The 27927-nt window shown below is 37.9% G+C and overlaps 17 protein-coding genes and 2 non-coding genes across 19 annotated transcripts; 10 read left to right on the forward strand and 9 right to left on the reverse strand.

Annotated features, from left to right (window-relative positions):
• Window positions 1–217: 217 nt before the first annotated feature.
• SPOG_02427 (tyrosine-tRNA ligase) lies at window positions 218–5667 on the reverse strand. Its single transcript, XM_013168368.1, has 3 exons — window positions 5328–5667; window positions 4515–5271; window positions 218–4453 (listed from the first exon to the last, which is right to left on the reverse strand). The coding sequence occupies exons 1-3, from the start codon at window positions 5390–5392 to the stop codon at window positions 3923–3925; spliced, it is 1353 nt and encodes a 450-aa protein (XP_013023822.1). The 5' UTR covers window positions 5393–5667; the 3' UTR covers window positions 218–3922.
• Window positions 552–3748, forward strand: SPOG_02426 (nuclear export factor Sac3; the record flags this gene model as incomplete). The annotated part of the gene is made up of 3 exons (XM_013168367.1): window positions 552–1058; window positions 1173–1413; window positions 1473–3748. The coding sequence occupies 3 exons, from the start codon at window positions 552–554 to the stop codon at window positions 3746–3748; spliced, it is 3024 nt and encodes a 1007-aa protein (XP_013023821.1).
• On the forward strand, window positions 5535–6900 carry SPOG_02428 (coatomer zeta subunit). Its single transcript, XM_013168369.1, has one exon. It carries the CDS (start codon window positions 5562–5564, stop codon window positions 6132–6134), a length of 573 nt encoding a protein of 190 aa, XP_013023823.1. The 5' UTR covers window positions 5535–5561; the 3' UTR covers window positions 6135–6900.
• Window positions 6826–7748, reverse strand: SPOG_02429 (40S ribosomal protein S2). Its single transcript, XM_013168370.1, has one exon. It carries the CDS (start codon window positions 7648–7650, stop codon window positions 6892–6894), a length of 759 nt encoding a protein of 252 aa, XP_013023824.1. The 5' UTR covers window positions 7651–7748; the 3' UTR covers window positions 6826–6891.
• Window positions 7749–8083: 335 nt separating this feature from the next.
• On the forward strand, window positions 8084–8668 carry SPOG_02430 (40S ribosomal protein S20). Its single transcript, XM_013168371.1, has one exon. The coding sequence runs from the start codon at window positions 8104–8106 to the stop codon at window positions 8545–8547; it is 444 nt and encodes a 147-aa protein (XP_013023825.1). The 5' UTR covers window positions 8084–8103; the 3' UTR covers window positions 8548–8668.
• Window positions 8669–9290: 622 nt separating this feature from the next.
• On the reverse strand, window positions 9291–10759 carry SPOG_02431 (19S proteasome regulatory subunit Rpt3). The gene has a single exon (XM_013168372.1). The coding sequence runs from the start codon at window positions 10740–10742 to the stop codon at window positions 9573–9575; it is 1170 nt and encodes a 389-aa protein (XP_013023826.1). The 5' UTR covers window positions 10743–10759; the 3' UTR covers window positions 9291–9572.
• A 368-nt stretch (window positions 10760–11127) lies between these two features.
• Window positions 11128–11946, forward strand: SPOG_02432 (60S ribosomal protein L15). Its single transcript, XM_013168373.1, has one exon. It carries the CDS (start codon window positions 11201–11203, stop codon window positions 11804–11806), a length of 606 nt encoding a protein of 201 aa, XP_013023827.1. The 5' UTR covers window positions 11128–11200; the 3' UTR covers window positions 11807–11946.
• A 221-nt stretch (window positions 11947–12167) lies between these two features.
• On the reverse strand, window positions 12168–12240 carry SPOG_16273. Its single transcript has one exon. It is a non-coding gene; the product is annotated as a tRNA-Trp (tRNA).
• A 2058-nt stretch (window positions 12241–14298) lies between these two features.
• Window positions 14299–15898, reverse strand: SPOG_02433 (CENP-X protein). The gene is made up of 2 exons (XM_013168374.1): window positions 15537–15898; window positions 14299–15481 (listed from the first exon to the last, which is right to left on the reverse strand). The coding sequence occupies exons 1-2, from the start codon at window positions 15683–15685 to the stop codon at window positions 15361–15363; spliced, it is 270 nt and encodes an 89-aa protein (XP_013023828.1). The 5' UTR covers window positions 15686–15898; the 3' UTR covers window positions 14299–15360.
• On the forward strand, window positions 15695–16321 carry SPOG_02434 (Swr1 complex subunit Swc5; the record flags this gene model as incomplete). The annotated part of the gene is made up of 1 exon (XM_013168375.1): window positions 15695–16321. One exon carries the CDS (start codon window positions 15695–15697, stop codon window positions 16319–16321), a length of 627 nt encoding a protein of 208 aa, XP_013023829.1.
• Window positions 16322–16494: 173 nt separating this feature from the next.
• On the forward strand, window positions 16495–17656 carry SPOG_02435 (diphthine synthase Dph5; the record flags this gene model as incomplete). Its single annotated transcript, XM_013168376.1, has 4 exons — window positions 16495–16754; window positions 16973–17202; window positions 17245–17376; window positions 17427–17656. 4 exons carry the CDS (start codon window positions 16495–16497, stop codon window positions 17654–17656), a joined length of 852 nt encoding a protein of 283 aa, XP_013023830.1.
• A 113-nt stretch (window positions 17657–17769) lies between these two features.
• Window positions 17770–19971, reverse strand: SPOG_02436 (AGC/PDK1 protein kinase Ksg1). The gene is made up of 2 exons (XM_013168377.1): window positions 19342–19971; window positions 17770–19279 (listed from the first exon to the last, which is right to left on the reverse strand). The coding sequence occupies exons 1-2, from the start codon at window positions 19918–19920 to the stop codon at window positions 18086–18088; spliced, it is 1773 nt and encodes a 590-aa protein (XP_013023831.1). The 5' UTR covers window positions 19921–19971; the 3' UTR covers window positions 17770–18085.
• On the forward strand, window positions 19805–22749 carry SPOG_02438 (U6 snRNP-associated protein core protein). Its single transcript, XM_013168379.1, has 4 exons — window positions 19805–21827; window positions 21871–21972; window positions 22136–22238; window positions 22298–22749. Exons 1-4 carry the CDS (start codon window positions 21768–21770, stop codon window positions 22321–22323), a joined length of 291 nt encoding a protein of 96 aa, XP_013023833.1. The 5' UTR covers window positions 19805–21767; the 3' UTR covers window positions 22324–22749.
• SPOG_02437 (uncharacterized protein) lies at window positions 20640–22984 on the reverse strand. The gene has a single exon (XM_013168378.1). The coding sequence runs from the start codon at window positions 21575–21577 to the stop codon at window positions 21146–21148; it is 432 nt and encodes a 143-aa protein (XP_013023832.1). The 5' UTR covers window positions 21578–22984; the 3' UTR covers window positions 20640–21145.
• On the forward strand, window positions 22973–24166 carry SPOG_02439 (signal recognition particle subunit Sec65). The gene is made up of 2 exons (XM_013168380.1): window positions 22973–23227; window positions 23285–24166. The coding sequence occupies exons 1-2, from the start codon at window positions 23011–23013 to the stop codon at window positions 23653–23655; spliced, it is 588 nt and encodes a 195-aa protein (XP_013023834.1). The 5' UTR covers window positions 22973–23010; the 3' UTR covers window positions 23656–24166.
• SPOG_02440 (U5 snRNP-associated protein Prp18) lies at window positions 23672–25324 on the reverse strand. The gene is made up of 2 exons (XM_013168381.1): window positions 24171–25324; window positions 23672–24093 (listed from the first exon to the last, which is right to left on the reverse strand). Exons 1-2 carry the CDS (start codon window positions 25119–25121, stop codon window positions 24013–24015), a joined length of 1032 nt encoding a protein of 343 aa, XP_013023835.1. The 5' UTR covers window positions 25122–25324; the 3' UTR covers window positions 23672–24012.
• Window positions 25003–26262, forward strand: SPOG_02441 (histone deacetylase complex subunit). The gene is made up of 2 exons (XM_013168382.1): window positions 25003–25292; window positions 25463–26262. The coding sequence occupies exons 1-2, from the start codon at window positions 25129–25131 to the stop codon at window positions 25734–25736; spliced, it is 438 nt and encodes a 145-aa protein (XP_013023836.1). The 5' UTR covers window positions 25003–25128; the 3' UTR covers window positions 25737–26262.
• On the reverse strand, window positions 26258–27760 carry SPOG_02442 (NGG1 interacting factor 3 family protein). Its single transcript, XM_013168383.1, has 4 exons — window positions 27449–27760; window positions 27075–27389; window positions 26849–27019; window positions 26258–26807 (listed from the first exon to the last, which is right to left on the reverse strand). Exons 1-4 carry the CDS (start codon window positions 27663–27665, stop codon window positions 26671–26673), a joined length of 840 nt encoding a protein of 279 aa, XP_013023837.1. The 5' UTR covers window positions 27666–27760; the 3' UTR covers window positions 26258–26670.
• SPOG_16274 lies at window positions 26285–26355 on the forward strand. The gene has a single exon. It is a non-coding gene; the product is annotated as a tRNA-Asp (tRNA).
• Window positions 27761–27927: the final 167 nt, after the last annotated feature.

Raw genomic sequence — 27927 nt, forward strand, 5'->3', positions numbered from 1 at the left:
TCTCCAAGCTTTTCGATAGCATATAAGCAGGGGTTCATAGCGAACAAAGAGGCCTCATCAAAGAAACAAGATATATAACCAATGATTATAACGAAAGCAAAAGACACTTGTTATGAATCTTCGTTTGACTTGTATGCATGAATCTACTAAACAACTTTAACAAGAGTTCTTTTTACCGGCATCAATTTCACTCTATCCTATTTATTGGCAATGATTATTTGCTTACTTGCTTTCCTATCCTATATAAGTTTATGTCTTAAAAATACTTGATATTCACAAAAAAATAAAATAAAGGCGATAATGAGAGAAGTCTTTTAGTTAAATTCATAGTTTATTCTGTCGCAATAATCAATGCTTCTTTTCAAATACGGTAAAATCTCATTTTTCATTCTATTGTTTACCGTTTAGCGCATTTCCGTTGACAATCATATCTCTTGATTTCATCCTGCGCTAGTCCTACTTAACGTATCTGATATATCCACACACACTTTGATACAACAAACTTCGTAAAACTTACCAACTACCAACGCCTGGTAAACAATCCATTGTTCATGGAAAAACCAGATGAAAGCGGATTCAGTCAATTGAATGGACCGTTTACGCGTGAGAAAAAAAGGAGGAGTTTTTCTCATTCTCAGAAAGGATCGAAAAACGATGTGTTTCCTGTAGAGGAAGATGAAAGTACGACGCCAGAGGATGTAGATGCACAAGAAACACGCCAAAAGCGGTTTACTTCATCCCTACAAGGGAATCGTTTTGAAGAATTACGAAGATTACGCGATAAGGAACGTGAGGATGCCATACAGAAAGGATTAATTGACGATCCTTCTAAACCAAGGCAACTGGATGAAGCGGTGACCTTCGTAGGTACCTGTCCAGACATGTGTCCCGAGTATGAGCGTGAACAGCGTGAATATCAAAATAACCTAGAACGATGGGAAATTAATCCCGATAGTGGCCGCGTCGACAAGAACTTGGCCGTCAAAGCTTTTCATCGCCCTGCTGCAGGAAACGAACAGGCACTTCCTTCCGATGTCCGTCCTCCTCCTGTTTTAAAGGTTTGATTATTTTTTTCCAAATTTCCTTCAAGTGCCGTCTTTTGACATATGGCCGCTTTATGAAGGATTCCTCTTTTTGTTATTCATTGTGCATTTTATTCACACGTGCCTTAGAAATCACTTGATTATTTAATTGATAAAATCGTTTGCGGACCTTATCCTTTGGAAACGACTCACTTTTTTGTGCGTGATCGAACGCGCTCTATTCGCCAAGACTTTACCTTACAGAACAATAGAAGTTTAGAAGCCGTAGCTTGCCATGAACGGATTGCCAGATATCATATTCTTTGTCTACATCAGTTGTGTGAGAAAAAAAACTTTAGCTCACAACAAGAGGTCGAGCAGCTTCGTAAAGGTAAGTATCGGTTTTCGCATCTTTTCAATTACTTTTTGTTATACTCATCTAACTGTTAGTTTTACAATCTTTGTGTGAATTCTATGACGACCTTCGAAAAGAAAAAATATCATGTCCTAACGAAGCCGAATTTCGATCTTATTCCATCCTTACGCATCTACGCGATCAGGATGTTGTTCGGCAGTCTCAACTTTTGCCTACCGATATTTTCGATGATCCCCAAGTACAGCTGTCTTTACGGCTGTCAGCTCTTGCTCAGAAGAACAATGAGCGAATCGGTCATCTGCTTCCACTAAACACGGAAGCTACTCCAAACTTGTATACTAGATTCTTCAAACTTGTTGCATCTTCCTCTGTAACTTATTTGATGGCTTGCTTATTAGAGTCTCATTTCACCTCCATTCGAAAAGGTGCCATCAAGGCCATGCGTAAAGCCTATATGTCAGTACATGCGAAATTTCCGTGTGTCGATTTGCAGCGTATACTCCAGTTTGATGCCTTGGACAATGTTTTCGAGTTCTGCGAGTATTACGCTTTGGAGGTTTATGAAGAAAACGGAGAACCAGTTGTAAACCTAAGCAAGACCGGCTTTTTTGATGACTCTAAGCCTGATACAACTCAACGCTTTTCCCATGCTTTAGTTGAGAAAAAATTAGATAATCGTTCTTTTGCTGTTATAATAAATGGAGGAACGACTTCGATAAAAGCAGCGAAATCTTCTGTATTCAAGAAGGACGCAAGACCGATATTCCCTGTTAATAAGCCAATCTCTAATGTTGAAACTCGGTCTGTCACCAATGGATCTCATAAAAACTCAGTCCTGTCTAGAGGAACACTGAACGCTAATGCTCCCGTTTTTAAACCTGGTTCTTCTCCTTCTGTTCTTAGAACAACGTTAAATACTCAACTTCCCCGATCTGATAGCCAGTCATTACTTTCTATTCCTTCTGAAGAAACAATAACATCTTTGCCGCCTCCGGTCATAAAAAAGCCTTCTCTCGTTAGGCAAAAACCAATGTTTTCTTCTGACGATTTAAATTTGATTTTTCAATCCATAGTAAAGCATACGTTAACTTCGTTATGTGGTCGGATATGCAAAGAAGTTTACGAAGGATTTATTGACGAAACCGCTAAATCAATTTATTATTCAATGGTAAAGAATATAATACGCTTTTCGAGCTTAAAAACTCTAGCAATTGAAATCTGCAACAGCACCTTAAAAAAAAGAGTATTTAGTCGAATAACACTGAAAGCTCGAGAGTGCTGGCTTAAAAAGCGAGAGCGCGAAGTACAACAGTTAAGAGAACAACAGCAGCAAGAACACTATAAAGTTGTTTTGAGTTCTCTGTTAGGAGCTTCATGTTTAAATAACCGCCGCACACATGGTTCTCGTGTTTTCAATGGAGATTATAATGCGAAAAATGTATTAGCATCTGAACAAATCCGACTGGAACATGATCGTATCCAGAATTTTTGGAAGGAAGAGGATATATATTCTTTCTTAAAGTTGTTAAACAACCAGGTTTTAAGTTCGACATGGCATCTATTGATTTTTAGTGCGTCCAACAAACCATCTATTCATCACTGGTTTAGATCAAAATTAGGTCTTAAGTGTTCATCTAATCCCTCTATTTGGAGCTCAACACATAATATCCTGAATCGGGATTATACCTTACTAATGCCAGAGACTTTAGAGAGTTTACCTACAAAGCGGATGTGTTACGGAGCTTGTATTTATGACTTAGGATTGGTTGAGGAGAATGCTTATAATTCTCCATCGATGTGTAATGGGTTGAATTCTGAAAAGTCAGCAATGAATGACCCATTAAGAGATGATCTTTTCTCTTTCTTACGAGTTGTTTCCAATCGGACGACAACGAAGTTTCCTCTTTTGTTGGTTATGTGGACAAAAGGTGACTATGCAACAGAAAATTACGTTGAACGATTAAAATTCATGGACATAATCACCTCCTCATGGTCGGCAGTCAGCAGCATTCATGTGTTAACTATTAAAACTATTGAAGACGCAAAATTGGGTGAGAGCCTAAAATTATTGCTGTCCAATGTTAGTTCTGAACAATCACCTTCATTTCAAGTTGAGCAAGTCTGTCAAATTAATAGAAAGAGAGAAGCTGAAATACAACTTAACGCTACACATAAAAAACGACCGGTTCGAAGAACAATACCTTTGTTTCAAGAGGAGGTAATGAAGGGTCGTGACGACTTCTCTTATGCATTATCTAATCCAGGCAACGAGTCAGATTCATTAACGTTATTGCGTGAAAAAATTAAAAAAGCGCAAGAACTTCTAAACAAGGTGCAAACAACGAAGTAACGTTTGAAGGTGAATATAAATCATACATTAATGATGATAACCTTTTTAATGATGTATATTAGAATGAAATTTTGAGTTCCTGATACTAATGTCCGTGATATTTAATTTTGATAGAAAAAAGATGACCAAGAAGGAGTTTAGTTAGTTGTAGTAAAAGTTACATGAAGAGACAGATTAAGTAAAGTCCAAAATCAAGGCACGGCGTCCTCCGATTCGAAGAACTACAAGATCGTTACGTACGAGAATCGCATTAGGATCAAGTATTGTTTCATGTGCAAGGGAGATTGCACCTGATCGGATATGTTCAGCAGCTTCTTTTCTCGATGCATAGATGCCCAGCTCTCGAAGTAATCGAGACAAAGGCATCGGACTTAAGGATGGATCAACTTTATAATAACAATTAGATGCTTTAAAAATACCCTTTAATTGGTCCACTGCTGGTAATGTGGAATTGACGGAAGCAACAAAAAAGCCAGAGGGAGCGGGTTGAGAACCGTGCAAGAGTTCTGTTTGCAATCGTGCAAGTTTAGCATTTTCTTCGCCATGTACCATATGGATAATATTAAACGCAAGTGTATGCTGAATTAAACGAGAAGAACAATCTTGGGAATGGCTCGATTTGATGCTCTCTAGATTTTCGCTAGAAAGCAGAGTCAACATATCAAGATACTTTGAAGCCGTATCATCTGGTAGAGAAATAAAGGACTAAAAAAATTGAGCGTTAGAATCAGAAACGAAACTCAAAATGTATAGGTAAATGATATACCTGATAAAGACTATAAGAGTCCGTCAAAGACGGGTCTAACCATATAGCATTTCCTGCAGATTTTCCAAACTTCTGACCATTCGCAGTCGTCAATAAGGGAGTAGTTAGAGCATATACTGGAGACTTTGACGATACTGCTTTCGGAAAGAGACGTCGAACTAGGTCTGTGCCAGCGGTGATGTTTCCCCATTGATCACTACCGCCTATTTGTAGATTTATACCCTGATTTTTATAAAGATGTAAAAAGTCATATGCTTGTAACAACTGATAAGTAAGCTCCGAAAAAGATATACCAGAGGAACTGTGTAAACGAGAGGTTACACTGTCCCGAGCGAGCATTTGATTGACACGCACATGCCGACCTACTTCATTTAGAAAATTCAGTAGATTCATATTGTTATACCAATCCAGATTATGTACAATGTTCCAAGTACGAAGAGAAGCAGGTGCAACTTCAGGCTTATACTGACAATCTTCGGCATAGGCCAAGACTTTTTCAGATAAGCTGAAAACTTGCTTCTCAATTGCTTGACTATTCCGATCCCTAATAACTTGATCCAGCTGGTGCCGACCTGTTGTTCTTCCAGAGGGATCTCCGAGTTGCACGGTTGCATCGCCAATTAGGCTGTATACGGGAATCCCATGTAGATACAAATGTATCAACGGCATCAAAGCTACTAAATTACCTACATGAAGTGAACCAGCTGTCGGATCTACTCCGCTGTACGCTCCTTGTACTTTCCAGCCAGAATGAAATCTACAGAAAACGTGTTAACGTACCGAACAAAAAGGCAATTCATTTTTACTGCTTACGGAGTGGAATTAGAAACCAAAGAACGCGCAGTCAATTGTTTCCAACATGCTAAAAAGCGCGACATGAATCAAGGGAGAAAGTAGATTGAATGGGAGTCCTTTGCACTTGTATTGTTTACTTTGTTATCCAAGGAACGACCGCGGTTTCCCCTCGGAAAGTAACAGATGCCAAGGTAACGAACACAGTCTCTGGCAGATCGTAAACTTCCCAAGAACCAGCAACTAACAGAAAGAATGAATTTATCTCTTTACGCTGTTAATGCGTTTTTGATTTTGGACAGTACGGGAAAGCGAATATTCGCCAAATACTATAGTCCTCCTCACACAAAGGAAGGAGAAGGTTCCATATTCCAGTCAGTCAAAGAAGAAAAGACTTTCGAGAAAGGATTATTCGAGAAAACATGGAAGACTCAAAATGATATTTCAACTTATGATGGCAAGCTTGTCGTAATGCTGACGGTGATGGATGTGGCATTTTATATTGTAGGCGGAATGGAAGAAAACGAAATTATGCTTTACGAATGTCTACGGTCAATTCGTGACGCTTTAGAACTGATTTACAAATATATTCCCGATAAAAGAACGATCCTTGACAATTATGATCAACTCTTGATTGTTGTAGACGAAACAATTGACGATGGTATCATTTTAGAGTCCGAGCCTGCTATTATTGCTTCTCGTGTTACCAAGGGCCCTGTTTCCGAGGCTCAGGCCATTGTTTCTGACTTCAAAGAAATGGGATTCATGAGTGGATTGCAGAAAGCTCGCGACAAGTTTGCCGAGACTATTCTGAAAGGTTCTTTTTGAAGCATTTCTATGTTTCGTTTCTTCGACTATGCATGATAAAAAATTCCTATCATTTCATTTTATTTATAATATTATAAAATGATGGCTGAACATGGGAGGATTTTGTGTATGATTTGCGCTTCATTCTTTTGTTTACTTTTTAATTCTCATCGATCCCGGAGGAACTCTAGCATATGTCATCGCTCCATTTTTCTGTCGAGTGTTTTGTAATGCCTTAATATTATTTTCATCGCTTCCTGACTGTTGACCAGCTCGTTAACCTTCATAAGAAGCGTATTGACATCTTTACCGGTTCCTTATCCTAACTAGCTTATATTTCATGCGGTTTCCTCGTCTTTCCTTAATTTGTCTTACTTCTTTCGCATATATCTAGACATGTCGAAATTGAAGACCATAAACGTTTACAAGCTACATTTCGCTTGTGTATCAGTTCTTGGTTTGATACGAATATAATAAAACGACTGTACAGTACATATTTTAACGAGGCAAAGTAATGGAAAATAGAACGCAAAATTCCTCCATATCCACAATGGGATAAACCTCGTCTGCAGGGTTTTAGTATTACAACTTTCGTACTACTTTCCACTACAGGACTTAATATAGGCAAATCAAGACAGCAATAGTTACCCGCTAACATTCCAGCATCTCTACTACTTACGGTTACTTACTAGCTCATTACGAAACCCTCAAATTTTTTCCAGTAGAATGTTTCCATTCATTTTATTACTCCAATTTACAAGAATACAAAAGACGAAGTTTAGTACTTCTTTTCAGTTTGCATCAAGATATCAGCATACTCCTCAATGGGGGTTTGACCGAAAGGACGCTCAGCCCACAAGTTGGGAGTAAGGATACCGTAGGTAAGGGAGGCAGCAGCGAAAGCAGCCTTGACGAAGTTACCCAAAGTCTTAGTGGAGCCACGAGATTGGGTGTAGCAGTCATGGATACCAGCGAGTTGAAGGAAACGCTTGGTAACAGGGGCGGCAACGAGACCAGCACCACGAGGAGCAGGGACAAGACGGACAGTAACGGAACCACACTTGCCAGTGACCTTGATGGGGACAGTGTGAGGGTCACCCAAAGCGGTACCCCAGTAACCACGACGAACGGGCATGATGGAAAGCTTACCCATGATGATGGCACCACGGATGGCAGTAGCAACTTCCTTAGCACACTTGATACCCAAACCAACGTGACCATCGCTGTCACCAATGACGACGAAAGCCTTGAAACGAGTACGTTGACCGGCACGAGTTTGCTTTTGGACGGGAACAACCTTCATAACCTCATCCTGCAAACGGGGCAAGAAGTAGTCAACAATTTGGAACTCCTTGATGGGGAGAGAGTACAAGTAGATCTCCTCAATAGACTTGATCTTACCGGCCTTCACCAAACGGCCCAACTTGGTAACGGGCATCCATTCCTTTTCCTCGTCACGCTTGGCTCCACGACGGCCACGGCCACGGCCACGGCCGCGACCACCTCTTCCAAATCCTCTGGCTTGGGTTTCTGCCATTTTATCTTATATTCCAAGTTTCCTTTTTTGTTTAGGGAACGAAGGAGGGTGAAATCTTTCGTTGTGCATTTTCATGTATATACATTGTGACTGTTTCTTGCTAGTAGGGTAGGGCACGAATTCGTTGGCAAAGAGTCCGGGTTTTTTTGCACATGGAATGCAGAAGTTGAATATTCGATAAAGATTTTTGTTATAAAACTTAAAAAAAAATGTTAAGCAATTCTTTTCTCATCATTCAACTTAACCACTTCTGAGATGATCATAAAGTGACGTTGTTACTTGTATGTAAAAGAATAACTGTACTGAAACAGGTGGTGATTCCAGTAACGGAGTTTGTCATTCCATTCTCGATTGTACTCTTAATTATTATAATGTTTACCCAAGTCATACGCTTCTTACCTTCGTCTGTTTTTAGGGCCATTGAGTCACAGTTTGTTTAGGGTAGGGTACAGCATGACAGTCACAATATACTCACAACACAAATGTTACCGAGAACTTTCTTCCTTCACAAACCCTCTCGTGGTCACCGCTGTCTACAAAATGAGTCAAGTCGCCAAAGATCAAAAGGAACAACAGTTCACCTCTACCGTTCACCGCATTCGCATTACCCTTACTTCTCGTCACGTTCGTAACTTGGAGAAGGTTTGCGCTGACTTGGTCAACCGTGCCAAGGACAAGCAATTGCGTGTTAAGGGTCCCGTTCGTCTTCCCACCAAGACCTTGAAGATCACCACCCGTAAGACCCCTAACGGTGAAGGTTCCAAGACCTGGGAAACCTATGAGATGCGTATCCACAAGCGTCTCATCGATCTTCACTCTCCCTCTGAGATTGTTAAGCAAATCACTTCCATCCACATCGAACCCGGTGTTGAGGTTGAGGTTACCATTGCCCAGTAAAAATGTTGTTCCATTTTGAGCAGGGTTTTTGGTAGTCGATAAATTGTCGACTAGTGCTTCAATAAAATCCTACTTTGTGTTTATTCTAAGCGAATAGTCAAGAAAGCGGCTTTGTAGCGTAGTAGAATTGTATGTTCGAAAGTATGATTACAAAATTGTAGGGTGTGTTCAATATGAGTTCTGGGTGGATGAAGTGTATTTCAGAGTTTTCATGTTTGAACGTGTTTATTGAAACCTTGCTCTTTCCTTCGACAGTTAAGTGATAACATATATTGGACTGAGTACGTTCGTTTTGACATGCTAGTTCGTTGCATAGGCGATAGAGTACAAAAACCGAATGCCAACCTTTAACAATTAAGTAATGAAATAGTAAAGGTTTACTAAAAAGGTATGCTCGTGTTCATTGTTACTCCTTTTTATAAGGGTCGACCTATTTTTGAGATGCACTTTCACTCAACTATTAAGTTGCGAACATAAATGTAGCTGGAATGCATAGCAAAGGATCTTACGGGAAGTTTCATACAGCAAATGTGAGATCTGTGAAAACAACGTAACACCGATTGTAAACTTACTGTCTGTAAATCCGGATATGTATGCAATAAATATATACGGTCTCAATCCACAATGGTAATGGTAGAATGTTATGTATATGTTACGTTAGAAAGCTTAATAACTTATCAGAAACCAAGCACTACTACTCTTCAATACTTTGTCGTGATGAAGACATATCATATAGTATTTTACAGATACATAAATCGTCTCAATGAGAATACGTTCCTGCGGGCTGCTTGGTCTAAAAGAACATACAAAATGTTGCTGAAAAAAAAAAGAGTAGCGTAAAAATTTATTTTTGTGTCATCTCAATTCAAGTAATGTTGTGAGAAAAAGATCAACATAATCCATCATGTGTCGGGAAAGGTAGAATGTTTCATCGAGACATTCTTCTATGGGTATAAGGAGAAAGCCAAAGCGGACGAGGAAAAACATACGGAAATTACCATAAAAAAGGGAAGAAAAAGACCATATTACTTGTAGAAAGCAAATTGTTCCATGTCAGTAGGCTTAACAGCACGTGCATAGGCCTCTTCAATATCGCTTTGAAGAATAACACCACGGCTTTTACGGACAGCTAATAACCCGGCATCCTGCATGATAGCTGAAATTTGAGCACCACTAGAAGCATCTGGACGCATAATAAAAGTATCCAAATCCACCTCAGGAGAAAGAGACATTCTAGCAGTGATTGTTTGAAAGACAAGACGGCGCTGGCGACGGTCACGGTAAGAGGGAAATTCAATTTTACGGTCTAGACGGCCAGGACGAAGGAGGGCAGGATCTAATGTATCGGCACGATTAGTGGCCATCATGACCTTGACATTAGCGCCTTGATCAAAACCATCCATTTGAGTTAACAACTCGATTAAAATACGCTGTACTTCACGGTCGGCACCAGTCTGAGCATCGAAACGTTTCGTAGCAATAGCATCAATCTCATCAATAAAAATAACAGCAGGGGCATTTTCTCTTGCCATTCGAAAAACATCACGTACCATACGAGGACCTTCACCCAAATATTTTTGAACAAACTCAGAACCAACGACTCGAATAAAGTTGGCGTTGACTGAGTTGGCGACAGCCTTTACCAACATGGTTTTACCAGTACCAGGAGGTCCGTAAAGCAAGACACCACGAGGGGGGTCTATACCAATTTGACGATAAAGATCACCTTGCGTTAACGGTAGCTCGATTGCTTCACGAACTTCTTGTTTTTGAACGTCTAAACCACCAACATCATTGTAAGTAACATCAGGACGCTCATCAGGACGGAGCATAGAAATAGAGGAGTCAGCCTCAGGAGGTAAGATGTCGACAAGGGCATTTGAGTGACGTTGAAGAGCAACACTAGCAGAAGGCTTCAGCAACTCACGATCTAGAGTACTTAATATCCGCACCACATAATTAGAGCCGGTGGTACTGCCGACAATGGCTGTATTTTGATCAATAGCTTCTAAAAATTGGCCAATCACTAAAGGCACTGACTGAATCCTTTTCACTTCTTCCTGAGCACGTATTAATTCACGCTTTAACGACTTGCAGTCTTCTTTGATAAAGCCTTCCTGTAAATCCAATAACTCTAGCTGTCTTTGTAACGCTTTCCAGCGATTATAGAGCTCTGTTTCTTCAGTTCCATTCATTTTCCAAGAATATGTGTTGTTGGCAGCTTAGTAGATTCCAAGAAGTAAGAGAAAGACCAGGAATAACGTCTAATTCTATAGTTCGCTATATTGTATAGCGGTTTGTAACATCTGTAAACTAGTAATTAACGAGCTGCAGTTCACTTACTAAAAATCTCTTACATTTCACGCTACATTCCCTTACTATTCGCTTACGTATAAGATCGTGTTCAGAACTTGAATAAAAAAATAGAATATCTAAATGAGTAGGTGAAAGAAATTTAAATTGAGAAATCTAAATTAAAAAACCGAAGATATTAATTGCTGTTCTTACCTCAAAGTTATTATCATTTCTATTCCATTTATCGAGTAGAGCACCTCTAGGGTAGGGTTCATGTATGTGACTGTTTTTGTTGAGTAGGTCAACACAATGAAACTTTTTGACTCAAACGGAACCACCACCACCGCCAAATAACAAAATGGGTGCCTACAAGTACTTGGAAGAGCTTTCTAAGAAGAAGCAATCTGATGTGAACTTGTTCTTGTCTCGAGTTCGTGCTTGGGAATATCGTCAGATGAATGTTATTCATCGCGCTAGCCGCCCTTCTCGTCCTGACAAGGCTCGTCGTTTGGGTTACAAGGCCAAGCAAGGTTACGTCGTCTACCGCATCCGTGTTCGTCGTGGTGGTCGTAAGCGTCCTGTTCCTAAGGGTCAAGTCTACGGTAAGCCCGTCCATGAAGGTGTTAACCACCTCAAGTACCAACGCTCTCTCCGTTCCACTGCTGAAGAGCGTGTCGGCCGTCGTTGTGCTAACTTGCGTGTTCTTAACTCCTACTGGGTTAACCAAGACGCTACCTATAAGTTCTACGAAGTTATCTGCGTCGATCCCTCTCACAAGGCTGTTCGCCGCGATCCTCGTATTAACTGGATCTGCAACGCTGTTCACAAGCACCGTGAGGCTCGTGGTCTTACCTCTATTGGTAAGAAGTCTCGTGGTATTGCCAAGGGACACCGTTTCAACAACACTCCCAAGCATGCCACCTGGCTCCGTCACAACACCTTGTCTCTTCGCAGATACCGTTAGAGGAGTATTGGGTATATTTTGTAATATTCAAAAACTTTTGTTCATTTCAGTCCCTTAAAAACACATGACATGCGTGAAGAAACGAAGTAGCAGTTGTTAGTAGATGCAAAAAATACAAGTAAAACCGTTTTTCCCTGTGAAAATGTATCTAAAGGATCTTAGAATGGAATCAAGTAAGAGATTCTCAGTTAGTCCCTAGAATTTTTATTGAGTAATTCAAGATGTTAGGAAGTATCTGTCCAGTAAAATCCAACGAGGAGCTATTAATTTGACCCAATGTACAAGAACTTATTTTCATATATTGGATTTAAAATTTAAAAATTAAGTGCAAATAATGTAAAAGTTTGAAAGGCGAAAAAGATGACCACTAAGTGACTTGAACACTTGACTTCAAGATTTGGAATCTCACACTCTACCAACTGAGTTAAGCGGCCGTATTAATTGTCTTGGTCTTATAAGTCATAATAAAGTAGATGCTATTTACTGGAAGAATCGAAAATAAACATTCCTCCATAGAATTTAGTAAGAATAAACAAAATCTGGAACCGCTTATAATAGAGTTTCAGTATTTTCATTAAGATACAAACGTATTGAGGGATCCCAGCCCAATTCTTTCCAGTTCAAGCGATGATTCATAGACTGTAGAGTTTTCCATTATAATCATGTAGTCATCTTGAAACTAACATTAAGCAACGAAGGATATGGATATGGATTTGAAATACAGAATACTTGGGTTTACTTTGGTGGTCATATGAAGGAACTGCTATATAGGATTGAGATATTTAATTTGGACCATATGCTTCTATGAATTTTTTCTCAAGAGGAACGTTATGATAGAAGTCGATCACGATTTGCTTCTTTTTTTGTATTACGATAAGCCTTATATATATATTTCTTTTCTGCTTTCACTAGTCGTTTAGGTATAAGTGAGAGTAAACTGCCATTGCTGACTATGATGTTGGCAAAAAAGATGACTGGCCATCATTTTCACAAAATGAATAAAGCCCTATAGTGGTTAGAATTACAAAATATTTCCCTTAGTAATTATATTGTTAACAGTAGACTGAATAGCGACCTTTGGATACAACGTCACGATAACTGTTATTCTTTTACATACTCTCAAGCCTGACGACGGCTTATAAATATATTTTGGACGTTTTTTTTTTCGTTGGTATTGTAAACATCGATAAAGATTTTATCACAATGGAACTACTTCAACAAAAATAAAAAATAAATAAAAAATGAACGAATAATATAATAATGTGAATATGATAACTGGTTGTATTTTTTTTTTTATACTCCAATAACCTAGCAAACAAAAACAAATGTGCTGACGGCTTGTTTACATATGGAAAGTTCATGCTTTTGCACGGATAAGATTTGTAAACTATTTTTGTTTATCTTGCAAAAGAAAATTGTTTGTTTATACAAAGTATAGTTTGATTAGCTTTAGCTGATTTTGACAAGTCATCTAGGGAGACAATATAACTCTCTGCTCCCTTCATATATGAATGACAATTTCCCTTACACGTGACATATTTATTCAATTTATCTTTTAAAAATAAAATAAAATAAAATAAAAAAGTATGCTACAGCTTCAATAAATAAATCTGCATTGAATATCTCTTATGAAAACCTTTGGTAGAGAATAAAGTAACAGATCATATTAATATTAAGACGTTACCTCGTTATATCATCTAGTACGATGCCATACAAAAAATAAATATGATTTAAGTATTCTAGTTCATACAAAAGCTCCAAAAATCGACCTTTCTAATTAATTGTGATAAGTTTTACCATATGTTTTCGTAATTATAGATTATAAACAGGCAAGATAAACGAAATGAGCACCTGTTACTCTTTGGTTTGGAAGATGATCGATCATTACAAGTTTTTGATTAAAAGGTATTTAGAAAAGTGCAAAACCCATGTGTCATGCAATCATTAAATTTCAGAAATATTAAAAGTTTTAGTACCTTTCCTGGTATAGTCCTTTTTTTTTTATTTTATTTTTTTTTTCAGCATCTCATGTATGTCAGTATGAAATTTCCTATTTACTTAGGCTGAAAAGTCGTTTTGAGTTTTGTAATAATGTCGACTTTTCTCTGGGATACAATTGACTACCTATCATGATAATTAAGTAGGTTGGTACAGTAAAAATTATATTTTCCCTAATATACATCGTTTGCAGTCATGAATTTCAAGGTTTGTAAAAAGAAAGACTCTCAAAGAATCACTGTCTTCTAAATGGGTAATAGATTTGTTTCTTTTTATATATTTTTTCTAAAGGTTTCAGCTACGCTATATATAGCAATAAACTTTCAGAAAAAAACAATAATGATTCATCAACTTTAGAAATGCATGAAGGGAATTTGATTGTCGCTTTACCTTTCTGCTTGTTCTTCGTCATATATCTTTATAAAGTAACGTAAACACTTTATTGTTTTGAAATGCTATCCCAACTGAATTATGCTTCAATTGAAGATGCTTTCGTTCTGCTATTCAAAACTTGACCATAATAGAATACTACTAGCCTCATATAAACAAGAAGCCTTTTCAAGAATTAGAACGCTTCTTTCTGATTCATAAGATATTCCTATGAGCCAGGACATAAAAGTACAAGAATTCATTTTTAGCATCCATTTGCCCATAAGCTCTTATAATATTTACGTGTACTAGGATCAAATGGGAAATACGGTTATGCCAACTGAACTTGACTCGTGCCTCATTCATTAAATTTTTATTGATTCAACTTGATGCATTTTCTAAAAGAGAAAACAACGACAATGTCATAGTTTGACGAATATGAATCTCAAAAAGTGGTTCGCTGACAGTCGACATTTAAGAACTCCTTTTCTTTTTTGGGTCATGAAAGCAGAGACTTTCCAGGTAGTGATTATATTCCGTCACAAAAACTGAAAACAGGTCATTATCATCACAAAAAAATGTCCATATCATCATTTGATATGAATTCTATATCAATATGTATGAAAGCAAAAGGATTAGTTGTAACAAAACGCAACTCATCCAAAAACCATTTTGGCATCTGTCTACAATTTCAATTAATCAGCAGCATTTATAGGGTAATATACAACTCTAAAACATTTTTTTCTGTCAGATTCTAGTCATAAAATAGTGTTGTCATTCCTAACTCCCAGTGACTTTCATTTGAGATCGATTTGCGACCAGGAATTAGAACGAAATAAATAGAAAATTCCATAAAGAATATACAAAAGTCAGTAAATGTAAAAACCCCAAATGCTGTCTTTAATTGAAAAATGACTAAATTCAAAACCCTTTGACCAAACATTCCTAAGAGAGAAGAATCCAAGAGAGCGAAGTAGATTATGGATAAAAAAAAGACATCCTCTCTTGACATCTTGTCATTATATGATGGATCTCGTATATGTATTTATATTAGTATCAACATACTAAAATCAAGGACAGCAACGAGCACAGTACCATTCTTGAAAACCAAATAAGCCAGAATATCATATGAAAGAATTTCCTATTATTTACAAAAGGTAGAGATGCTTTCCCTGCTTCATATTCATTCAACTAAAGTCCAAAGCTAGTTGAGCCGCAATCCCATTTTCCAAGTCCTCCAGTTCAAGGATTATATCATCCTGATCATTTAGAGTGATTGAAGAGCGTTTCTTTTCCTCATACGCCCGGCTAGTTTTCTTGTTAGAAGTGCCACCCCTAATGAAAAGCGAAATCAGTATCTTACCAAACAGCTTCTTTGGTATAAATTCGAATGTATTGTGTAATAAGCTCCAAAGCACTCGGCGTAATTTTTGTACCCTTTTCAGAATTGAAATATAGGGTCAAAATACGAGCCAAAGTGTTGAGGGACAAGCGTTCGTTTTCCTGCTCCATTCAAGTACGATGACCGAGAAATTGATTCAAATCGATACAGAACTAGAAGAAGAAGATACGGAATTTATTCCACAGGATGCTTCAAGTTCAGAATCGTCGTTTTCAGACGCAGACAGCGGCGAAGAGAAGGTGGAAGAAGAGAAAGAAGGAGAAGCAGAGCAAAGCAAGACTTTAGAAGATCCCAACCCAGAAGAACATGAATCTTCCAAAGAAAAAGAGAATTTAAAAGAAAAGAAGAAAGATGTTCATGAGGAGAAAACTGTAGAGAAGCCGTCTGAGGCTGTTTCAGCGCCTGCGGAATCTGCCACAAAGGCAAACGAGGAAGGCTCTTCAACGGAGCAGTTGAAACAAGTGTCTTCTAAGGAGCATGAAAAGCCTCCCGTAAAGAAACCATTGGCGAGAAAGCGACGTGAATCACCTCTGGCCAAGGTTCAGGCCAAGCAAGCTGCGAAAAAGTCAAAACCAAATACTTTGGAGCAGGCTCAGCAAAATTGGTCGGATTATGTCAAGGAGCAGGACATTCAGGATGAGCTTCGTCTGGCCAACAAAGATGGATTTGTCGAGCGCCAAGAATTCTTGGCCAAGACACGCTCTGCTTATGAAGAGAAAATTCGTTCCATGAAAAAAATTCCCTGAAATACTGAAATAACAGATATCTCTTTTACTCCCCAGTGCTCTTTCTATTCTTTTTTACCGGGAATATTGCTTATTTGTAAATCTGGATTTTCCTACCAAGAGCCATTCACTCTTCCTAACTTGGGCCTTTAGAATTTTCGGTGAAGCGAGTTAAATCCGCTACCATTTTAACAATGTTTTACTTAATCGGATTGGGATTGTATGATGAAAATGACATTACTCTGCGAGGATTACAAACTGTAAAAAAATGTCAGCGCATCTACCTAGAGGCATATACATCTATTTTGCTAGTTAATAAAGAGCGTCTCGAGTCTCTTTACGGGAAAGAAATCACTCTTGCTGATCGTGAAATGGTAGAAAGCAACAGCGACGAAATTCTGAAAGATGCTGATACTTGCGATGTCGCTATGCTAGTTGTGGGCGATCCCATGGGGTAAGTACTTTTAATTATCTTCTTATATTTCCCTTAACTTTCCTTAAAGATCATTTACGATTATGGATGTTGAAAAGAGATTTGAGCTATGAATTGTTAAATGCTCTCCCAATCGCCTCGACAGGATATCTCTTTCAATCCATAACTGCTTCTTCAGGGAATCGTTATATCTTTTGCGGAATGATTGACAAGGGGTTTAGAACTAACTGATGAATTAGTGCTACCACCCATGCTGACTTGGTGTTGCGCGCTCGCGAACTTAATATTCCTGTGCGAATGATTCATAATGCATCCATTATGAACGGTATTGGTGCCAGCGGCTTGCAACTATATAAATTCGGACAAGCCGTTAGTCTTGTGTTCTTTGAAGGAAGCTATCGTCCTCAAAGCTTCTACGACCGCATCAAAGAAAACGTTAGCTTAGGTCTGCACACCTTGGTACTTCTTGGTACGTTAAACTTTATGGTTGCATATTCTAACTATTGCTTAGATATCAAAGTGAAGGAACAAAGCTGGGAAAACCTTGCCCGGGATCGTAAAATTTATGAGCCTCCACGCTATATGTCAGCTAGTTTGGCTGCACAACAAATGATAGAAGTTGAGGAGGACCGTAAAGAAAATAGTATGTATACTTCTAATCCAATGCTTACGATATTAACAAATAAAACATAGTCTGTTTACCTGAATCTTTGGCTGTTGCTATCGGTAGACTTGGTTCAGATGATCAAGTAATTGCTTCTGGTACTTTAAGTGAAATTGCTGAATATGACATTGGACCTCCTCTTCACAGCGTTCTCCTTGTTGGCAAAGATGTTCATGATATGGAACTGGATTATCTGAAGATGTTTGCGATTAACAAAGAAAATTTTGAACGGATTGCAAAGCTTTACCTTCAGAAATAAAGCAAGGAAAATAACTGGAAAATGTTAGTGTGTTAGATTGTTAGATTCAGAGATGGTTTGAATTAAAGAATTATTTTTAGTTAAACTAATTTCTTGCAATTTCAGTATTGACTAACGTAAGCACCATGAATGATAACAACACAAAAAATATTCACAAGCAAACATTATTATTCAAAAATTCAGCAGAAGTAATCTTAAACAGAACTTCATCCTGGAAAACTTCAAAAGAGTGACTATAAAATATTTTAATGGATCCAGATTATAAAATATGAACGTCTACGTAACAATAAAAAGGTAAAAGAAAAACAACAATGCTACAAAAGAATGACAACATAAAGTAGAAGATATCAACAAAACAGGTAGAAAAGACGACTTTATCACGAAGGTTTAGAGGAATCGTAAGAAAAAGAAACAAAGCAAAAAAACAGTCTAAGAAACACTTCTCGCAATGCTCCTTGAAAAACTAGTAACAGAATGATTTTCAAAAGAAGTAGTGACTGAAGTTGCTTTGTTAATTAAATCTATCCATGTCGAAGCCGCTTCACGAGGATCCTCGAATGACCATGACTTCGTAGGTGTTTCCATAATCCACGTGTGATTGGAGTTCTTAACACTGCGGACTCTTAATCCAACGCTTTTAATAGGAAGCTCTTCTTTTATCGTAGCTTTGCCTCCGTTATCCATCGCAACCAGGAGACATCTTCCGAATGTCGTTAAAATAAACGTGCGAGGTCTTTTCTTCCGGAATAAGGAGGAAAAGAACCGTACAGCTTCATGAGATCCACTCCCTGGCATACTTGAAACGTTTAAAATGGTAATTTTGGAGATTTTCTCATCTTCCAGAAGTACGCTATGCCAGCGCTTATTCATTTCTTCTAATTCAGGAGGACTGGATAAGGTAAATGCGGTATTTATAGGTGTATTGGGGGTAGGATAAGCGGAAGAAACAGATAGAGTAGAGGGACGAGTTTGGTCATTTGGGTCGCCAGTTGATTTGGGAACAAAGCTAGGGACGGACAAGCTGAGAGTGCTTGTGTGTCCAGCAGGTTTGAGACGAGGAGGGGGGATTTCCCATAAAGTTTTATCGAATCTAACTGCAGAAAAGAACGGATGATTACGGATTTCTTTTGTTGTTAACCGTTCACTCGGATCTAGGATTAAAATTTTCTTAATTAAATCAGAAGCCGTCTCAGAGATATCGACAGGGACTTCGTAACTAAGATGTAGAATTTTTTGAAAGACTAGATATTCGTTTCCCGCAATAAACGGGGGTTTTCCTGTAAGCATTTGAAACAGAATGCAGCCAAATGCCCATACATCTGAAGCAGTGCTTGCATTCTTGTCGTTCAATACTTCAGGAGAAACGTATCGAGCCGTTCCAACAAACGATCTAGAATGATTGTTGTTGATTGGAAGGTCGTCTGGTAGTGATTCATCCTTTCCAACAGTCTTTTGTATTTTTGCTGAACCAAAATCAATAATCTTTGTTTTCATGTTGTCATCCAAAAGAATGTTTTCGGGTTTTAAGTCGCGATGAATAACTCCTTGCTTGTGCATAAAATCGATAGAGTCCAGGAGCAACGCACCATAGTATTGAACACAAGCTTCATTAAATCTGCCAAGCTAGTTCACTGTTAGAAAATTCTTCAGAAAGAGACATATATCTCTCTGTACACTGAACATACCTTATTAATATAATCCAAAAGTTCACCATTTCTCGCCAAACTAAATACAAAATACAGATTCTGAGTATCTTGAAAGGTGTAATACAGTCGAATAAACCCAGGGTGCTTTGAAATAAGGTACAAGGCTTCTTTCTCTATGTTGACATATTTTACTTTCTTTTCTTTTATGATATGTCGTTTGTCCAACACCTTAATGGCGTACTCTCTCTTTGTATTATTTTCTGTGGCCGACAATACTGTGCTGTATGAGCCCTCTCCTATAATTTCACCAAAACTGAAATCTGAAACACGTTTGATATTGTTTGGGGAAGTCGCTCTGCTTGACGGACTTGAAGTCCCAGTAGCTTTTGGCAAAAGATTGTTTTTTGTAGAATTAGAATTAGAAGAAATTTTAAGTTCATTCTGACTACTGGGATCAGGTAAAGAAGGAGTTGTTTTGGGGTCACTAGAACCTAGCGCATACGGTGAATTCAACCTTCTGTTCAATTCTTCTACTGAAAAAAAACTAGAATCGTCTTGAAGTTCTGTTTCTGTATCCTCAGAATTGGAATTACCTTTGATATTTTGACTTTTCCGCATACCCACGATCCAAGGAGTGTATGGTAATAGAAAAGTCTTGGTTGAGGATGAATAGATCAAGACCAATCCGTCCTCGATATGTAAAAAAAGTTTTTTATTTATAAAACAAATCTAATTGAAGAAAAACAGTTGAAATCGACTCAAAATGAATTGAACTGTAGCTTTAGCGTTTTTGTTTTCACTTGAGAGGTACAATTCAGTTTTCAATACGAAGGAGACGATTTTAAGCGAGAATCAACAAAATGTGAAAAATATTGGAACTAATTAAGAACAGAATGGTATACAATGTCTGTGAAATGGATCATTCCATGTCGCATCCAGCGACTGTAAAGTACCTTCACAGGAAGAGAAGGGTCAATGGCTGGAAAAGAATAAAAATCGAATTTGTTATAAAAAGATCTTTATCTTTGCTCTATGAAAGGATTGCTCTTCAACGAAGTAAACGAGATCTGACTAGATGAGTCACTTTTCGACTCTAGGATTTACCATACCATGCAAAGCGAATTCGAAAGCTCAGTTAGCTTTAGGATGCGAGAGCTTTTTTACTTGTTTAAGGAGGATTGCTACATGGACATTTTTCTACTAGAAAGAAAAATATAAAATTCATGAACCAATTGCTACCATTCCTCTTTCAGATGCTTAAAAATAAACGAAAGCAACATATTCTTCCAAAGTATGATCAGAATTCATACTGAAGAACCTTTCTCACAAAAATCGCTGTAAAGATGAAACCCAAGCACTCCCTTTCTTGAAAAGACAAAGCTGACATTGGTCCAACCAAAGGAAAAAATCGCATTTGATTTATGGTTCTCAGGCTTAGAGTTTCAATCAGAATACAGGGATTTGTTTGTGCTTTGTCAACGACGCTTTCAGTTATTAAATTACGAGAAATAGCAGATTTCAGACTTTACTTTGTACAAACAAGTTACAAAACTAATCAACCTTAAGAAGAAAATTAACCACAAAATACTCGCTGTTCACAAACGTCCGTCATAACGCCCTTAGATCTTTTGTTTACATCCCATTTCACTATGAAATCTGACGAGAAAAAAGTGGCTTCCCTGAACTTCAGCCCCCTGGAACACAAAACCAAAAGATTAATTTTGTCATAGTAGAAATCTCACACATTATGAGAATGTTTATCCAGTGGAAGTTGTAAGTACAACAATTTACAGGATTATTTGTGACAGATATCTATTGGATTATTAGGAGCACGGGCTTGCAATTAATTAGAAGTCTCTGAATTATAAGCTTCTACAGCATCATGGAGATGCTTTATCTTAAACTGATTAAATTCTTCCATATCTTTCAAGTCTAGATCACTGGCAGCAGCTTCTTTAATGGCACTTTCCACATCCCATCCTCTACAGACATCCACAGGGTTACCGCTACAGTTTGAAAAGTTCGTCACACCTTGTTTCGTACCCCAGATCTTCCCGGTACCATCTATGTGGTATAAGGTGTCACCGACAGGGTAGATACAGCTGGCACCTACACCATAGGAAGCTTGTTCTAGCGTCAATTCTGGATCCATTTCCACACCTATTGTTACATATTCAGCTAGTTTTGGATCAATTTGAGATAGTTTTAAATTGGCGACATCTGCATACTTTGCCATAACCATATTGATGAAAGGTATTAAAAGAAAGATTATCATAAAAAATTACGTTTAATTGATATGTTTTAATAAAGCCAACATTTATTCCTGAATTGGTTTAGCATTGCTCATTGCGAATTCAAGTCACAGCTTTGGCTGTTACTTCTCTAAGACACTGGGATTTAGCATACATCGCGTTTCTTCGTTTTTCCAAAAAGCTTCATAAATTCGAATTTAAAACTCCTCTATAATGTTATTTTATTCCTTTTTTAAGACTTTAATTGATACGGAGGTTACTGTCGAGCTCAAGGTGTGGGTTTGCAAGTTTTGATGGTGAGACTAACTGTTTGCAGAATGATATGAGTATTCGGGGAATCTTGAAGTCCGTAGACCAATTCTTGAATGTTAAACTAGAAAATATTTCTGTCGTGGAATCTGAGAAATATCCTCACATGGTAGGTTTTGGATCGAATATTTGGAATGATGAATGCCGTACAAGAGTATGGATCTAAAAAGTATCATCGTAAAAGAGTTCAATGTACCTGATTGGTTTCTTCGAACGAGCGTCGTCATTCCTCAAGTCTTCGTCTTTTAGCATTTGCTAATGGAGTTTTATAGGCTGCAGTCAAGGATTTATTTATTAGAGGAAGTGTTGTTCGCTATGTGCACATGTCTAGTGCTTATGTAGACACAATTTTACTAGCAGATGCATGTCGTAGGGGTACGTGGAGAGGGGAAGACCTGAAATTACCATGTTTTGTTCTTTGACTAACTCTATAGATTTGGTGAACAACAAGAGACAATAAGTTTAAACAATTTCCCTTAAATGCGTGTTCTTAACAAATCTATCGTTTGGCTTTATCTTCTGTTTCTTTCTTAGCGAAAAGCGAAATGCAAGATATATTTGTTAATAGCAAGAAAAAAAAAACTTTTACCGATATAGTTGCATCGTTTGAGGCTTGGATCTATCCCTATTTAGAAAAAAAGGGCGTTTTTTCCGTACATAATATTCTTCAGAAAGGCAAAAATAGAAAAGATGCGATGCAAGTGCTTGTAAACATTTTCTAACCTGTTTCTCTTGTGCAGGGGTCTTTTTTTTTGTATTATTTTTTATGATGAGTTTCATCTTTATGAATGAAAACTAGATTTCAATAATAATATCTGGAATTTGGAATGTGCACATGTTGGTAGAATTACTTTCTCAATTCTTTAACGATCCTTCTCAACTTGAATCCTGTATCCATGTTCTACAATAGTGTATTCTTAAAATATTGTGTGAAAAGATCAATCTTTTGCAAAGTCCTTTGTCCATTTTTTGAGTCGTACTTTGTAAATTAAATGGGGTTTATAAACTCCGTTTCGTATGCCAAGTTTTTTACAGCTAAATGTATATTATAATTTGAAACAATAGAAAAAAGATCTTTAGTGGAAGGAACTTCTCATTCTTGTAAATTTCGACTTCATGCATTTCACCTTCTCCATACACTCACACAATGGTGCTTGTGTACCCAATCTATTTTGACAAAAAGCGTTCGAAGGAATTTCGACGAGTTTCAAAAAAAGAAGCTATTGAAAATCCATTAGCGAAGAACATTGCAGACGTCGTTCGTGATTTGGGCTATAAATGTAAACTTGAACCTCTCAAAACTCACCCAGCCGATTGGGCTAATCCAGGCCGTGTAGAATTAATTTTGCCTGAAAAGATATCAAGTACGTTATAAAGCTTTTGTTTTTGAATATCTGTCACTAATTCCATGCTCTCAATAGAACATTATTTGTTCAAACAAATTGCTAAAGTCTTGCAACATCGTCCCACTAAACCAGAAGATCCGCTTTCCCTACCCATACAAAATGTTCCTGCTAGGCTTCCTGAACGTCCACCTACTTACCCCAAAGGTGTAGCTGGAAATACCATTGTACCTTTGCATTCTCCAGCACTTTCTGGAGGTGGTGTCTCCGAAAATATGTTCCAAGATATGATGCAGGAGATGCAAGGTCAACCAGAAATGGCAAACGGCATGAATCCTTTGAACGCCCTTGCTGGTATGGGTATGCCTCCTGCTCCAAAGCAAAATCCTAGCCCTTCGAGGCCAAACACTGCCAGAATAGAACAAGAATATGACCTGGACTTGGAATGAAAAATTCGCTATGCATGATGTTTTGTCTTTTAAAGCTACAACGTTCGCTTGTGCCAAATTTGGTATTAATATGAAGCAAATGAGCATGTTTCATTTACAATAAATTTAGACTATGGACAATTATTTTTCAGCCAATTATGAGAAATGTACCTTCTATATTCTTTTCACCACGTTTTTTAATAATAAAACAAGAGGTGGTTGCTTATTTTTGGTTTTCTAGTTTCTTTCCCAGTTCAAGCATCCCAGCCATATTCGTGCAATATCTGCTGAAATATTCAAATTATTAAAACAACGAAGATAAAGTTTGTTCCAACAAATATCTCTTTCTTGAATTTTACATCCATATACGTTAACGCTTCAGCTGGAATCCTTTTCTGAAAACCAATCGGGATCTTCCCGTTCTGAAAAAGTTATAAATCGCTTCAAAGCTTGTAAACACTGTGGTGGTTAATCTAGTAGTTCTTCCTTATGAAACATAGGAATATTTCATCCATTGTATTAACGTAATCACTTACCTTTCGTTTCTTCTCATCCTTTAAGATATTTGTATTAGGATCTCTTTTCAGCCTTTGGTGAGCACTACGCTCATGAATGCCTACCATCGTAACACCTATGGGCCATGGTGCATTTCCAATTGTAAGTTGCAGATAGACGTCGTTTGCTTTCACGAATTCTTTACGCTGGCATCGGTAGCATATTTCAGCAATTTTGGAAAATATATCATCATTCAAAGCGCCGTCAATAAGTAGTCGTATAAGGGTCTCCAGGTCTTGTTTGGCTTGCCGGAAAATTTTCAATTGGCCCTGTCCTTCAGGATTATTCTGCTCAGTAATAGGCTTTGATATTAAAATTTTGTCCCACACGTATATTCCACGTCGTAGAAATGTAACTACCTGCTTCGAAATCCGTGGTTTCTCAATACTAGCACGTTGATACTCTATGAGCTCAACACCTCTACTCAAAAGATCTTGTTCTAATTGCTCAACTTGTTTTTCTTTTTGAATTTTGAAGAATCTTTTTACCAGTGCTTCTTCCGATTCGCCAAATAGCTTGATCGGCTCCTTCATTTCTCGAAGTTTGCGAATGACTTCTGAATGTGGGAGGTCTGAGTGTTCACCTCTAGTAGAAGGAGATGTGGACTTTGTAGAAATTTGGGATTCACTCACTCTAGGACTTTCAGCCGTACCTGTTACGACTGGAGAAGAAGGACTCAATGCTTCATCTACTTTCGCGATTTTTGAGATAGACTGAAGTCTTTCTTTTTCGTAACTTTCTTTTTCTTCATCTAATTTCCGTTTCTTCTCTTCTTTTTTCAGTTCCATTTCCCGTTGTTCTTCCAAATATTTCCTTTCTCTCTCCTTCTCCCAATCTCCCCGTCGAAACGCTTTTTTTGCTGGAATATCATTTTTACCTTCTAATTGCCGACGTTTTTTTTCAATTTCTTCTTTTAAAAAGTCCATTTTCATCAATCCAATGAGTTTTACTCCGAGTCGGTCTCAATCGCCGGTTTCAAGTGAAAGTGATCCTGCCGTTGGTCCTTGTCCATTCCTCATTCAAGTCTATCATCAATTTCATACTAGAAATCACATTTTAGACGTATTAGACGATGTTGTACCATCAATTGAAATTTATGGATGGTAAGCAAAGTTGTGAAGCTTTTCATTGATATCTGTACATCGACACTAGAACCTGAAATGCTAAGGGAAGAGAAAAGTATAGAATACTTTTTATGAAATCTATGATGATGATGATGAAAAGAATTCCTATTTAGAATTGTTGCATACAGAATAATACTGACAGTGTCCAGGATGAATATGAGTTTATACGAGCTGGGAGTTTTCATCGCCGAAAAGATATTGTTTCAACAAGAAGATACCAAGCATCCAGAGTGGATGCTGCAATTTCGTTTCGTTTTCCATGATAGGTTTAAAGGAAGACCCTCCTCGAGAGATATGGGTACGATATGCTTGCATAATCCAAAGCTATTTCAAGGAAGCAAGCTGCTGAAGGCGACTGGGATGAAATGTGGAGATCGTATAGACGTGTGTATTAAGCCAAATAAAATACGTCTCCGAAAATGAAATAAAAAAGCGATATTATCTGAAGAAAGAAGCTTAAAACACAAATGCTTTCAATGACGGAATGGTCCTTTCCTATCTAATGAATCATGTTATATTAAAAGGAATATAAATTTTGGACAAGGCAATCAAGTTTCAATGTGTATATATTACCCAATGTTTCTCTTAAAAAAAGTAAAATAAAGAACCATGGAAAGGCTTGCTGAATATCTGCTCTAGAATATCCTCAGATTCCATCTATTGCTCTAACAAGATCTGTTTAGATCATCTAAACATCAATCTTTTTCACAAAGCTACAGGCATTCTAATTACCCTACGGCTTCAACTGATTTCACATTTTGCACAAGCGCCGCCCACTGAACAAGCCTTGGCTGAGCTTATGGAAGGCACATTTCGTAACAGTCTGACAATTACTCATCTTACCAAGTGCTGTCAAAAATGAAGCTTCAAGATTATAGTCTCTTGATTTTTTTTTGTTCATTTCAATATCTTTTTACTAATTTTTAGTAAAAGCTCATTTATAAACGTCTATTACTGTAAGGTACTATAAGTCTTCCTTAGTATAGGGGTAGTACACCAGCCTGTCACGCTGGCAGCCCGGGTTCGAATCCCGGAGGGAGAGAATACTTTTATTGTAGTAATCGTAACTTTTTATTTCGAATCAAAAAAGCAGCATGCACTGCGGACAAAAACAGATAGTAAACTCTCAAAGCGCTAAGTTACAATATGGAGATGATTGTTCCCTACATCACCGTTAAATGCAAGTCAATGTCATTCCTACATGTTTTCAAAGCTACATACATACAAACAGGCATTGACGGCACTGTTAAATGAGCTTGTATGGAAGGCTTATCATTCAAAGCTCTTCTGGTTGAATCGTCAAAAAAGTCGTCAGAATTTTTTTTCGTCCTTTCATTGTATCTTGAAAAGATCTGTCCTACATTACAGTGAGAGGGTCTCGGTCTTCAACAGAAATTAATATTTCTGCGTCGGCGTCTGATTCTCGAAAAGCTTTGGCAAGCTTTTCAGCCATGACATCCTTGAGATAACCACGCTCAGTATTCGAATGGCCGCCTATTTTGGTTAGTCGAATGTTAAACGCTAAAAGGGCATACATAAGATAACAGAGATTCCTTTGGCAATGAGGGCAAGGACCTGATGATGAGACAATTCTCCAGTAAAGTATAAATCGGCTTCTGTTCCAGCGAGCACGGAACCACCAGAGCCGGCACATACGGAAACGGTGGAAATTGGAGCATCAAGGCCCTTTGGAGCGGCCACTTGGACTAAAAAAAAATAGGTTAAAGAAAAAATCTTTTCATACTAAAAAGGTCTGCATACCATAAGCAAGGCCAGTTAGTTTCTTTGCTCGGTCAATGACTTCACGCAAGCTGGCGGGCTTGGAAAGTTCGCAAAGACGGCCATATCCTTCAGTATCAGACATGGAAGCATTTTGCTGAATTGGTTTTGAAGATTTCAGTTGGTCTTTTCCACCAGCAATTCCCCAAGCCAGCCAATCGTTGACGCCTTCATGAGCAGCGTCAACGCAAGTATGAGGGGAGTAAACATGGATTCCCTCAGCAGCTAAACGCAGAAGACTCCTTTGTTGCGAATCTTCCATCGTGATAGCTTTGAGTCCACGGAAGATAATAGGGTCTATACGGCGAGTTTAATGGTAAGTAAATAATGTAGCTACGAGGAAAACTAGTACATACGATAAGTTATAATGGAGGAAACGAGTTTGTTAGAAATGGCTTCATCAGCAACTTTTTCTGTCAAATCGATCGTCAGCAATACGGACTTGGCGCCTGTTCTGGAAAAAGGCGCTTGCAACAACAATCCGGTATTGTCCCAAGAATCAGCCAATTTGGGATTGTACAGTGACTCAACTACTTGCTTAAGCTTCGCCGCAACACAAGTTTGTCTTAACATGATCCTTTTTCGTTTTTCTATTGAATTTTCCAAGTCGTCGTTTACGAGATTGGGAAATGTCAACAGTCTTCTTGTTCAGTGATTTTCTGTTTACATTCAAATAGGGTACTGCATTTCATTGCTGTTTTTGGAATTATGAAATGTAGCATATTTCACAGCATCGTTTCGTTCATCCTTAGTAAATACAACAAACATAGTTGAGAAGAACCATTCAAGATTTTGGTAGAAACCAATGTTTTAGGAGCAAAAAAAGTAATCAAGG

This window comes from Schizosaccharomyces cryophilus (assembly GCF_000004155.1).
Source record: "Schizosaccharomyces cryophilus OY26 unplaced genomic scaffold supercont4.4, whole genome shotgun sequence".
Lineage (NCBI taxonomy): Eukaryota > Fungi > Ascomycota > Schizosaccharomycetes > Schizosaccharomycetales > Schizosaccharomycetaceae > Schizosaccharomyces > Schizosaccharomyces cryophilus.